The sequence below is a fragment of the Palaemon carinicauda genome, chromosome 43 (assembly GCF_036898095.1).
Source record: "Palaemon carinicauda isolate YSFRI2023 chromosome 43, ASM3689809v2, whole genome shotgun sequence".
NCBI classification, from domain to species: domain Eukaryota; kingdom Metazoa; phylum Arthropoda; class Malacostraca; order Decapoda; family Palaemonidae; genus Palaemon; species Palaemon carinicauda.
The window spans coordinates 13,786,659-13,800,804 of NC_090767.1; the positions used below are offsets into that span (position 1 = coordinate 13,786,659).

The window sequence follows — 14,146 nt, forward strand, 5'->3', positions numbered from 1 at the left end:
AACATCGAGCTTGTCCGCAAGTTAGATACTTAACGACGAAAGGCCAAGGTGCCTGAGCTGGAGAGGAGGAAAGTACCTATGATCATCCTGTAGCTTCCTTGAACCAAACCTCGGGCCGTAACCGAGGAGGGAAAGGACCTGGTAAGCCCCCAGAGGAAGGGGTAAGCAGTCACCCCTTGTCCGATGGAGAAATCTCGAACGGAAAGCCCCCCCGCCAAAAATCCTTCCAGGGAATGACGGGGAAGGGCTAACCCAGGTTCTGGAAAGAGGAGTGTTGCTCAGATCTACCTGAAGTTTCTCCTATTCTTGCAAGTGCCATGCTCTGCGTTTACAGGGTGAGGCCGTGTTTTGGAAATACGCTCCAGAAGAACTCGCCAGGCTGGCCATGCTGCGAAAAACCCAATGGGAATCATGGTCACAATCGCCCTGGAGCTCGCGCGATGGTAATTCAAGGATTTGCGCGTGGGCGAACGTGGAAGCGCCCATGCGCGGTAATGCAGGAACGCAAATGAAGGTGAGTGAAGGAGCGCAGAAGGAGGGCGAGCGTGGTAGGAAGGGCGAGAGCTGGTGGTCGGAGAGCGATAACCCATAGACGAGCGATGGATACTGCAAGAAATAAGCCGACGTTTGTGCGAAGAAACACTGAAGGTTCAAGACGGAACACCGTCGGTTCGCGCGACGGCATGCGACAGAACACCGTCGGTTCGCGCGACGGAACACCGTCGGTTCGCGCGACGGAACACCGTCGGTTCGCGCGACGGAACACCGTCGGTTCGCGCGACGGAACACCGTCGGTTCGCGCGACGGAACACCGTCGGTTCGCGCTACGGAACACCGTCGGTTCGTGCGACGGAACACCGTCTGTTCACGCGACGGAACACCGTCGGTTCGCGCGACGGAACACCGTCGGTTCGCGCGACGGAACACCGTTGGTTCGCGCGCGGGCAAACATTGGAGAGCATGGGCGCGGACGCGCATGAGCGTAGACGTGCAGGCACGTGGGCGTGTGGGCACGAAGGCGAATTATCACGCGGGCGCACAGGCAAGCGGTCGCGCAGGCGAGAGGTCGCGCAGGCGAACGGTCGCGCAGGCGAACAGTCGCGAGGGTGAGCAGGTGAATGAGCGCGAGTCAGAGGCGGCGAACGCTAGCGTTAGCGCGATGGCGAGGAAACGCGCTGCCGCGTGGGCGAGGAAGACCACTGGCGATATGGATCAACAGGCGATCGGTGGTGAGCTGGTGAGCGCTAACGCGCAGGTTGGCGATGGCGCGTTGTGGTATGCCAACGCAATGGCGAGCACCATCCGCAGGTGGGCGGTCGCGCGATGGCGAGCACCATCCGCAGGTGGGCGGTCGCGCGATGGCGAACACCATCCGCAGGTGGGCGGTCGCGTGATGGCGAGCAGCATCCGCAGGTGGGCGATCGCGCGATGGCGAGCAGCATCCGCAGGTAGACGATCGCGCGATGGCGAGCAGCATGCGCAGGTGAGCTAGTAGCTGGCGAACCATGTTCCTTCAGAAGTGTTGGAGAACGTTGGCGTGCTGGCTGTAACACACGCTTGCGATCCGGAGATCGCCGAGAGACAGGTGATCGCTGGCGAGCTGATGATCGCTGACGAGCAGAAGGCAACGCGTGGAAGCCTGCGCATAGGAGAAGAGTCCTTGACCCCGACCTGAACCGAAGTTCTAGATCGCGAGGGCGAACGTGGGCGCGTAACAGGAACCAACAGGAACATCAGGGATGATCATCATGAGAGCGCTGACGAACAGGAGAGCGCTGATGAGCAGGAGAGCGCCTGTGTGCTAACACTGAGCAGGAGCAGGAGAGAACACAGCAGAAGGGCGCGCAGGGGAACCCTGACACGCAAGGGAAGAACCCCCGTGGGAGGCAAGCCTTTGCCCCGAAGGGATCGTTGTCCGTCGGGAGACTGATGTCCGTCGGAAGACCGTTGTCTGTCCGCCGGGAGACTGATGTCCGTCGGAAGACCGTTGTCCGTCGGGAAGACCGTTGCTCGTCGGAAGACGAGATCAGACTGCTGTCCATCTGCACCAAGGCGGAAGATCAAGAAAAAGGAGTTGTAGGCTGCAAACAGAGATTCAAAAAGGCGCCTCTTAGCACCCTTACAGGGAGATGAGAGGCCCTTACGACGAGGCGGACGGTGGGCCTTACGGCGAGGGAGGCCAACAGCAACAGCAACAGAAGAATCCTCCGAAGAGGAGTCTCTATGAGTGTACTCTCTCGCGAACGAAAGAGAAACACTTCGTAGAAGAGACTGGTCAGCCAGTGACCTAAAAGGAGCAATCCTCCGAAGAGGAGCTCCTGCAGTTGCCCAGCCCCTTGAGCGAAACTGCAGGTGTGATCGCTCAGCACCAAGAGCATAGTCGCAGGAAAAAAAGGCAAGAGAAGAACCCCCCAAAAGGGGAAAAAACTCAAGCCTGGACAGGAAAAAACTTCCAGTAGAAGGAGACACGCCCCTGACGAAAATACAAGGGGGGAGGCAGCAACAGCCGAATCCCCAGGCCTCAACAAGACAGCTCACACCGTTGCCATATTACAGAAATGAACTAGATTGGTAACTGTAAAAAAATAAAACAAAAAACATTAGTACACATTCATTCCCCCGGGAAGGCTCCGAAGAGGAATCCCGAGGGAAAGGAAACAAGAATTACACAACAGGCACGTGCCCTCACAACCACTTACACTCACGGAAGGAGAGCTGTAACCAAAACAGAATTATAACAATTATAATTATGTAACTATGTAATTATGTAATTTAAAAATGAGTGAACACTAACGAAAGAACGAAAACCCCGAAATGAATCGTTTTACAAGCTGAAAAAAAAAAAACAACTACAATTAGATTCATAAACTATAATTGAGACAAACGTACGGCGTAGCAACCCCCCACACGGAAAGGAAGCTACAAGGGCGTAGTAACACGTAGTAAAAGGGTGAACAACCTCAAGAGAGAGAGAGAGAAAGACATAAGTCAAACTCGATCGCCACCCATAAAATTACGCCGTAGTGGCCTAACTGCCGAGGACTCCACGTAGATATCGTACGCTACACACACAACTCTGAAAAGGAAACTTACTGATTTCTATACTCAAATATATATACAAACATGAAAATATGTTTATATACATATTGAGTAAATGAAAAGTAAGCGATTAAGTGAAGACAAAACAAACAATGGCTGCCAAGAGAGGACCAAGACAGAGACGTCTGTCACAGTCCGAGCCAAAAGTGAAAGTGAGCATTCATCTGTGTGTGAGGGGGGGGGGGGTAGCTAGCTACCACTCGCCTACCCCCCCCCCTCCCCCCCCCCCCGCTAACTAGCGCGGGGGTAATACACCCTCGTTAAATTCTAATGGCTCGCCATTTCAGCTGCGCTTAAAGGTAAACCCATTGTAAATAGCGTGGTTTGTATTTCGGTTACCTAACAAATAGGAAATTCAAATTATGTTGTGAATAGTGTACAGTATAAAAATACAAGAATACTACATACAAATTATGTTGTAAATGGGTATACAGTATAAAAAATAGTACATCCACATTATGTCATAAATGGGTATACAGTATAAAAAAAATAGTACAACCACATTATGTCATAAATGGGTATACAGTATAAAAAAAATAGTACATCCACATTATGTCATAAATGGGTATACAGTATAAAAAAATAGTACATCCACATTATGTCATAAATGGGTATACAGTATAAAAAAATAGTACATCCACATTATGTTATAATTGGGTATACAGTATAAAAAAATAGTACATCCACATTATGTCATAAATGGGTATACAGTATAAAAAAATAGTACATCCACATTATGTCATAATTAGGTATACAGTATAAAAAAATAGTACATCCACATTATGTCATAAATGGGTATGCAGTATAAAAAATAGTACATCCACATTATGTCATAATTAGGTATACAGTATAAAAAAATAGTACATCCACATTATGTTATAATTGGGTATACAGTATAAAAAAATAGTACATCCACATTATGTCATAAATGGGTATACAGTATAAAAAATAGTACATCCACATTATGTCATAAATGGGTATACAGTATAAAAAATAGTACATCCACATTATGTCATAAATGGGTATACAGTATAAAAAATAGTACATCCACATTATGTCATAATTAGGTATACAGTATAAAAAATAGTACATCCACATTATGTCATAAATGGGTATACAGTATAAAAAAAGTAGTACATCCACATTATGTCATAAATGGGTATACAGTATAAAAAATAGTACATCCACATTATGTCATAAATGGGTATACAGTATAAAAAAAAATAGTACATCCACATTATGTCATAAATGGGTATACAGTATAAAAAATAGTACATCCACATTATGTCATAAATGGGTATACAGTATAAAAAAAAATAGTACATCCACATTATGTCATAAATGGGTATACAGTATAAAAAATAGTACATCCACATTATGTCATAAATGGGTATACAGTATAAAAAAAGTAGTACATCCACATTATGTCATAAATGGGTATACAGTATAAAAAATAGTACATCCACATTATGTCATAAATGGGTATACAGTATAAAAAAAAATAGTACATCCACATTATGTCATAAATGGGTATACAGTATAAAAAATAGTACATCCACATTATGTCATAAATGGGTATACAGTATAAAAAATAGTACATCCACATTATGTCATAAATGGGTATACAGTATAAAAAATAGTACATCCACATTATGTCATAATTAGGTATACAGTATAAAAAATAGTACATCCACATTATGTCATAAATGGGTATACAGTATAAAAAAAGTAGTACATCCACATTATGTCATAAATGGGTATACAGTATAAAAAATAGTACATCCACATTATGTCATAAATGGGTATACAGTATAAAAAAAAATAGTACATCCACATTATGTCATAAATGGGTATACAGTATAAGAATAGTGCATTCAAATTATGTCAGGAATAGGTATACAGTATGGAAGTAGTACATTTAACCTATGTTGTAAATGGGTATACAGTATAGAAAAATAGTACATTCAATTCATGTCCTGAATGGGCATACAGTATGAAATATAATACATTCTAAGTATATCGTGATTGGGTATACAGTGTAAAAACATTACATTCAAATTGTGTCATGAATTGGTAAACCTTAAAAAAACACAGTACATTTAAATTATGTCATAGATGGGTATCCAGTTTATGGGCACTGATATATATTAAGTAAAAGTACGATTTCGTGTAAAGGAATAACTATAGTATATGATGAAAAAATACATTCCATAAGGGCCATGAATACAGTAGGTATCAACCGAAAAAAATATCATTCCTGGTAAAACTTTGATATAATATTATAACAAAAAGATTATACAGCCCTAAGATATTCTGAAAAAAAAAGATAACTTGTTAAGAAAAAAATTCTTGTGTTCTGGTACCAGTGAAGAAATATATTAATTTCTAATTCTCTAACAAATTTTTAGATTGTGAATTTCACCAAATGCGAGGGAAGACTCAAATCGATAGTACTTTGGATTTAGGTAGAATTGGCACTAGCTTCCTTGCTCACCCACAATTAACCCATCGAGCCGGTAGGAAATGAAGGGCAGAGACAGAGTTGGGAGGCTGAGGACTGGAGTCTGCCATGGTAAAAATGTTTCTTGCTAAAGGTATTGCTATAAGTTAATGTTGAGAGTAATTATTTCTGCACAGTAGCAAATTTGCAGATAGGAAGGTCGCCTTTATAGCTTTACACATTAACTCATTTTATTATGGAGAGTGTGAGTGTGCCAGTAATGAAATCAAGAGTATTTTGTTTTCATTACTCTTCCTTGTAATTATATGAATATAATTTTGCTTCCTGGGTAATCCCTTGAATCTATTACATCTCCCCTAATCCAGCATTAAGGTCGTTTCACTTGTGTGCTGCTGATCAAAAGCAAAGCTCTGATGGTACTCACCTGAAGATTGTGATCAAACAGGAGATGGGGTGAGTTCTTTTCAGTTCTAATCAAGCAAGAGGATCTAATCACCCAAGTTGATTCCAGACGATTTGCTGGGATGAAGATGTCCTCGTCTTGCTTCCTAAGGAGACTAGACTACTCTTCTTTGATTATGTGAATCTGCAATTAAATGAAGCTAATATAAAAAACTTCTCATAAAGTATATAAAATAGCAATTGAAAGAATGGATCCTCAAAACGGATCGTATCTTTCCGTTTTCACACTACATTTATCATAGAAATATTTCATATTTATTTCAATAATCTTAAAAAATTTACATTTAAATGCAAATGGCTCCTTTATTCCAAGTCTTATCATTCCTGAATTTTTCACAATAAAGGAAAAAGAGAAATATCAATTATGCATCAACCAAATCGTCCAGCAATATATCTTGAGGAAAATATAGAAGTTGAAGAGAGGAGGCTCTGTGCAAAGAAGAGGAAGAAGACTCTAGAGAAGGACAGAGGAAAGAAATGGCTGTGTCTGGTACTCACCGACATCGATCCGGGATGAGAAGTGAAGGAATTAACACTTTCAGAGATGACCTGCTTTTCCCTGAGGTCAGACTCTATTTCCGGAATGCAGATAATGTCTGTTTTTTAGGTACATTGCCTGGCCCATCCGGCCATGCAGAGGCTCTTGTAGTTTTTGCAGCCTATAGGAAAAAGGTCTCAAAAAGGCCTTAAAAACTCTCCACTCCTGCCCAAGTACTAGCTGGATGCAGACTGCCCAGATTCCAAAATAAAAACCATGAAAAGCTGTCGTATAAGCATGACCTCTCACCAGAGGGCTGATTTAGGTGCCATTTGAAGAAATGGTGGAATTTCCCAAAAGAAGCTCAACAAATATTTCTACTGAAAACATGCAATAAACAAAGAATTAATCTTTTGTAAAAAAAAAAAATAGGTTTAATGCATCTTGCCCAAAGACAAATTAGGTAAGTAAAATCCATATAATGAAACTATTCAGAAGAGGTGATTTTTCCAGGTAGTTTTTCAAAGACAAAAGTTGAATGATTGAAAACCCTAAGTTAATCTTTACTTATTTTCGTGATTCGGAAATAACAAAGTAATTTAGGACAAAACAGATAAAAGACTTCAATGGGAAATTATTTTAAGATTTTTTGGAGAACAAAAGGAGTAGAATACTTGTTCAACATTACTTGTCTGTTCCTTGCTGCTTATCTGTCTGTCTGTGTCTCTGTCTGTCTGTGCTGCCGAAGAGAGACATCCAATCTCTTTCACCTTTGTTTGTTTCTGCTAATATAATGAAGTTTTACTTCCCACTAAAAGGAAGAGGAAAAATTAATATCAAATCAAATATAAGACAGTACTGGAATCTTAAAAATGTTCTAATATAGGTCTGATATAGTAAATTATCAAAGAAATATATATTTATCATAAATAATGATAGTATCAATAAAGTGACAATATAGAAAACTTTTGCAAAAGTTATCGACAGGAGAGTAATTTTACTTTTTGCATTTAATTCATTAGGAACAACAAACTCAGATTTCATTTTTTTCCTTCAATTCATTGAGAGTAGTAACTCCAAAATTTTTTATTTCTTAAAATCTCACCTCTTCTTTTTTGTCTCTTCTCCAAAGTTCGTCTCGGTTCTGTGTTACATTTCCTCTCACCAGAGGCTGACTAAATGGGTCTGACTGACGCTGCTCTAACATATCAACTTCTCTTGAGTCCTACAGATGACAGTGGTCAATATCCCTTTGCACCAGTCAGTCAATCAGTATGTCTGTCAGTCAGTCAGTCAGTCAATTAGTCAATCAGTCAGTCAGTCAATGTTCAGCTCTACCAGTTCATCTTATCTGTAAAAAGCAAATAATATCAACATACGAGTGCATTACAAAGTTTAAGTGCTATGTTGTGATATATCTTCACTCTGATATTTTATTGCAAAACAAAATGGATCAGCTAAATTGATAAGAATACGTAGTAGCAGCTCAGATCTATTCAGTATTATATATTATTAAATGCATGATATAAGTTCATGGAAAATGATATACTTCTGATGAATATAATTTTGAGAGCAGTAACTACAAATCTTACATTATCATTCAATTGATTAAAAGAAGTAACTCCTCATCATACCCATTTCATACAATTTATTAAGAACAGTAACTCAAAATTCTTAGCCTCAAAATCCTACCTCATCTTATTATTCTCTTCTCCAATGTCAGCTTCAGTTCTGCCTTCCTTCATTTTCTGATAAGAATTTCACTTCATGGGTCTGACGGACACTGGCCTAGCATGTCAGCTTCTCTTAGGTCCTACAGATGAGGAACTGCATCTCTCTGCATCAGTCAGCCAGTCAGCCAGTCAGTCAGTCAGTCAGTCTTCTGTTCTATCAGTTCATCTGATCTGCAATAGGAAACAGCATCAACATATGAGGCCATTGGAGAGTTCAAGTGATTTACAAAAGATCAAATCTTTGCAATAAAAAGATTAGTGTGATAATCCTTTACTTGGATCCTTAATTGCAAAACTAAATAGATTTACTATGATAATATGATTCCTTAGCAGCAAAAACTCTTTCATTTTACTTTAATGTTCAAATTAATCAAATACAGAACAAAGAACTCACCTGTCTGAAAAGTTTTAAGATCACTTTTTCTCTTTTCTTTTTTGTTGCATGATATGAGTCCTTTGAAGGACTTAGGTAGGAATGTTGTCTTCATTCACCTCCAGAGAGAGAGAGAGAGAGAGAGAGAGAGAGAGAGAGAGAGGGAGAGAGAGAGAGAGACTTCTTTCTGAATAGCTTATGCTCTACAGACTTGAACTCTTTTGAACAGAATCCGTCCAGAGCTTTGAGGGAAGATTAGAGACATTTCAGAAGACATTATCAATGTAGTCTAATATTGAAAAATAAAACGTTAAAGGTGATAAAAACAACATTTGTTTTCTTCAGAGATTTATTTATGATGATTTCCACTGTTACTTATTACCTACCATCGCCTCTACTATCACCAGCAAGACTTGATTGTCATGAATAGATGTTAGACAATTTTTAAAGTGAATCTTAGTACATTCAAGTCTTGCAGCATTTTGCTAAGAATATGACATTATATAAGACATGCACTACTTTGTCACTTCAAAAAGAAATAGTTGCATTGAAATGATTAAACAAAAGCAAAGTTCTGATAATATATACAAAAAACTACAACAAACAGGAGAATTAATATAACAATAAACATAACAATAAAAGTTTCCTGAAAATATGTTTTTTATGAAATGAAGTTAAACTTTCCCTAACATTTGTTATTGTCAAGTAGATATCTGAGGCATGATTAAACAAATATATCAAACACACAAACACACACACACACACACACACACACACACACATATATATATATATATATATATATATATATATATATATATATATATATATATATATATATATATATATATAATAATAATAATAATAATAATAATAATAATAATAATAATAATAATAATAATAATGATAATAATATCAGCAAAAGCCATGTACAGAATTACAATAGAGGTACAGTGATCTTACATTTATGACATCAGTAAGAAAGATAAGATATGCAATATTATCGGTGATACAGTACAAACATCAATTAGCAGGTTGATCCCAGAGTTTTAAGGTCTGTGTAATAAAATCATAGTAGCATTATTGCTTAATAATAATGATGATAACAGCAGGCCTTCCAGACAGCAAAGATATAATATAATAAAACACGTTATCATACCATTACTTGATATTATGCAAATGTTATATAGCGATGAAGATTTTGCATAGCCACAACAACAGAGATTAGTAAATACAATTCATTGCACTGAATGCTTCCCTACTCCAGTTTTCCCACATTTTGGATTTTATTCTAGCAGCACTTGCAAGCACATTTTGAATTAGGGGATTTTCACTAGATCGTAGGCGGGAGGTGAGACTTACTATAGAGCGACGAATGATGGTTTTCAGGTTATCCAGTCCATTTTCAACAAACATCGCTGAAGCTGAATGGTGCCTCGGGGTATTGGTGAGGCGCCTTAGGATATCATTGTGTATGACTGTGATACGTCTCATCGATTCACGCGTATAGTTCGCCCATAGCGAGCAGCCGTACAAGTTATAGCAGTAGGTTTGAAACGGGAGTTTTTTTATATCTTGGCGGCAGAAGGCAAAGCTTCTCCTTACCATGTTCCCTGGACAACACAATTTACGTCACCTCTTTTCAATGTCACACATCAGATTCCTTTACAGAAATCACCTTTATAATCTTAAAGTGAATTTTATAATCTAATCATTATAGAAAGGTAGATTACCATGAATCCCTTATTGGTATTGTAACACTATTTTGACCATTTAATGATGAACAGTGATTATGAATTAGAATTTGATGATTTGAATTTAGAGTGAGATAAAAAGCATCTGTAGTTGAAGAATTAACTCTGATGAACGTCTTCTTCTCCTTTTTCTTCGTTTTCTTCTTCTTCTTCTTCTTCTTTCCCAGCGATTTTTATCAACTGTAACCATACCTGACGAGCAAAATAGACAACACCATTAAGAAAAAGACTTTGGATAAATGCAATGAATAAACATAAAAGCTAAAAAAAAAAAATCATAGGCGATGATTATTCTATTAATTATAGAAAGGAGTAATAATGATAATGAAGGAGTGGCCGAAAATGAATATGATGAAAATTAAAGGCAATGAGGAGATAAATATAGGGAATAGAAGATTCTGTGATTAGATAATTTTGACCATTTAATGATGAACAGTGATTATGAATTAGAATTTGATGATTTGAATTTATAGTGAGATAAAAAGCATCTGTAGTTGAAGAATGAAGAATGTGATTATGAAAAGTAAAATGCCACTTCCTCTCAAAATAGAAGTATTTAATCAGATATCCAGATGGTCCCACCAGTATTAACTTACGGATCAGAAATTTGGATCCCCACTAAAGCCTTAGAGCATAAAACAAGTTACAACTCAAAAAGCTAAGGAAAGAATAATGATGGAAATAACATTAAGGGACAGAAAAAGAGCAACATGGATACGAAAGCAAACTGAAGTAAAGGATATTTTGACAACGTGTGAGAAAAAGGAAATGGACATGGTTAGGACATACAATGAGAATATTAAATAATAGATGGATATTGAGAATAAAGGTCATCGGGTAGTCGTTCTTTATGTCTTAACAACGTTTTGATCGTAAATTGGTAAAAATGTACAAAAATCATAAAGGGTTCCTAAAGGTTGCAAAAGCAGCAAGGGAAGGAAGAGAAGATGGTAGACGGACGAACTAAGAAAATTTGCTGGTATATACAGGCAGAGAAAAGCCTTAAACAGATGCGAGTGGAAGGAGATGTCTAAGGCCTTTGTTCTGCAATGGACTATGGTTGCTTAACTAATTTATTGAAAACTGTTACATCTTTAACTGAATTAAATTTTTCGCTGCGAACAAAACCTACCGGCATTTCGTTTCTTCATTTCTTTATTTGAGCTTCTTCATGTGTTTGTATATATATATATATATATATATATATATATATATATATATATATATACTGTATATATACACACACATATATATATATATATATATATATATATATATATATGCACAATATATGTTATATATAAATTATATATATTATACGTTATATATACAGAATATATATATATATATATATATATATATATATATATATATATATATATATATATATATACATTATATATATATATATATATATATATATATATATATATATATATATAGTATATGTATATATATGCAAATATATACATATCTTCATCTATAATATACACATAAGTGTATACGTTCAATAAGCATAGCCAGAATGTTGGTGACAAGTGTTAACTACCCCCTTATCTTGCTTAACAACAACAACAACCACGAGAGTCAAACTGCATTAGATAAGCTTAATCAATAACGACCACTTCAATTCGATATAACTTTGTCTCAAAAACAATGCAAATCAAGGTTCCATTCAGGGTTATCGACACGCTGTCTAAAGATCTTCACCAGACTGACTCACTCTATCACTAGAATAGAGTGTCTAATTGAGTCTTTATATCTATAATTATATCGGCGGAATGACATAAGTCCTTGTGGACCTAAGTGCATTTTTGGGGGGTCTGAACAATAAGAGGACCTGGCTTCCATAATGTCATCATATTGCTGTATCCAAAATCATTCATTGCTCCACATACATATTCATTGCAAATGTTTCGACATTTCAAATGTCACCATCAGTGCTACCTAAATTAAAGACAAAAGAAACAAAACAATTTCAAATTAAAAATGAGATAAAATAAATAAAGAATTATTTTAGAACTACATACAAATTGAATAAAAAATCAGTTTGTTACGAAAAGGGGAACAGTAGAGGTATTGCAATTGAGGTCAGGCCTAAAATATTTTATGTAATTTTTAGGCCAGGAACACACTAGCGACTCTGTGGCGCCACAAAGCCACAGCATCGTGTGGCAGGGATGTGGTCTCCCATAGGTTTCCATTGTTTTCAAATTTTGACGCGCAAACTAGCGACTGTGGCAAGCGACTGTGACTCTCTGTCGCTCATCCCCGCCACAGGCGTGGCGTGGCTTTGAAAACAATGGAAACCTATGGGAGACCACATCCCCACAACATGATGCTGTGGCTTTGTGGCGCCACAGAGTCGCTAGTGTGCTTCCGGCCTTCATCTGAAACTGTACTGTTTCTATTATCTTTACTTTAGGTAGCACTGATGATGACATTTGAAATGTCGAAACATTTGAAATATATAAGCATGTGGCAACACCAGTATTTCTGTTTCTCCTGAGAATAGGATTTCCTAGAAATGTCCCCATCTCTCGAGTAATTGCAATTGGATTTCTTCATCTTCATCATCTCCTCCTACACCTATTATGCAAAGGGCCTCGATAAAATTTCCCCAGTCGTCTCTATCTTGAGCTTTTAATTCAATATTTCTCCATTCATCATCTCCTACTTCGCACTTCATAGTCATCAGCCATGTAGCCAGTGAACAGCAGAGTACTCCAAGGGAATGTGTTGTCACCTATGTTGTTTATCCTCCTCATGGAATTTGTAGTGCGTAGAACAGTCAGGGAAGGTGGAGAAGGATTGGACTGAATTGGTGATATGAATTTAGCAGACCTAGAGGATGTTGATGATGCTGTCCTTGCTTGCAGGATTTCTTGTGTCAATTAATAACCTTCTTGTTACTCCACATTGTTGCATTAACAAGATTTCATGTGTTGAACAGACTGGCACAAGTCTCTCTTTATAGTTTATATATGGAATATCTGTTTTAATGGTGTTACTATTCCTAAAATATTTTATTGGTTTAATGGTGTTACTGTTGTTAAAATGTTTTATTTTAAGTTTCTATTTTTTTTTATTTAGTTTGTTTCCTTTCTTCGCTAGGCTATTTTTCCCTGTTGAAGCCCTTGGGCTTATAGCATCCTGCTTTTCCAACTAGAGTCGTAGCTTGGCTAATGATAATAATAATAATAATAATAATAATAATAATAATAATAATAATAATAATAATAATAATAATAATAATAATATACTATTTCTATCGTCGATTCCCCCAAAAGTAATTGCATTGTATACCTTCACACTATTTGCCTTATTGTACCCACATAGTAATTGTATTATTGTCATGATGCAGCTATTGTATTAGTTTAGTATTTTTGTAATACTCGTCTTGTGGTCCTACTGTTAAAAAAAAAAGATAACGCTCCAAATCAACATTTAATCAATTATAATTAATAGCCACCAAATGATTTTCTGGTCGGACAAGGAGCAATTTCAGGATTTATAAATTTGGGACATAATGGCCCAGTGTTGGGACCTGGGAGCCATGATACAATTGATTAATTAAGATTAATAGGGAATACTTGAACAAGTTAAGATATGCAGATGACATAGTTCTGATTAGTGGATCATGAGAGGAATTTCAAAAAAAAGATAGAAGATTTGAATAGAGAAAGCAGAAATGTAGGACTGAAAATGAGTATGAGTAAAACTAAGATTAGGTTCAATGAAAAAGCAGAGACAAACAATAATAGATTGTTAATTAATTTACCTTCC

At 37.6% G+C, this 14,146-nt stretch overlaps 1 protein-coding gene across 1 annotated transcript in view; it reads left to right on the forward strand.

Moving 5' to 3' along the window:
* The first annotated feature begins 1,159 nt into the window (after nucleotides 1-1,159).
* Nucleotides 1,160-14,146, forward strand: part of LOC137633720 (golgin subfamily A member 6-like protein 24) — a 24,534-nt gene continuing 11,547 nt past the window's right edge. The window contains exons 1-3 of the mRNA XM_068365967.1: nucleotides 1,160-1,343; nucleotides 5,508-5,615; nucleotides 6,367-6,512. Coding sequence (XP_068222068.1) covers nucleotides 1,160-1,343; nucleotides 5,508-5,615; nucleotides 6,367-6,512 — 438 coding nt within the window. The remainder of the gene's footprint in view (nucleotides 1,344-5,507; nucleotides 5,616-6,366; nucleotides 6,513-14,146) is intronic.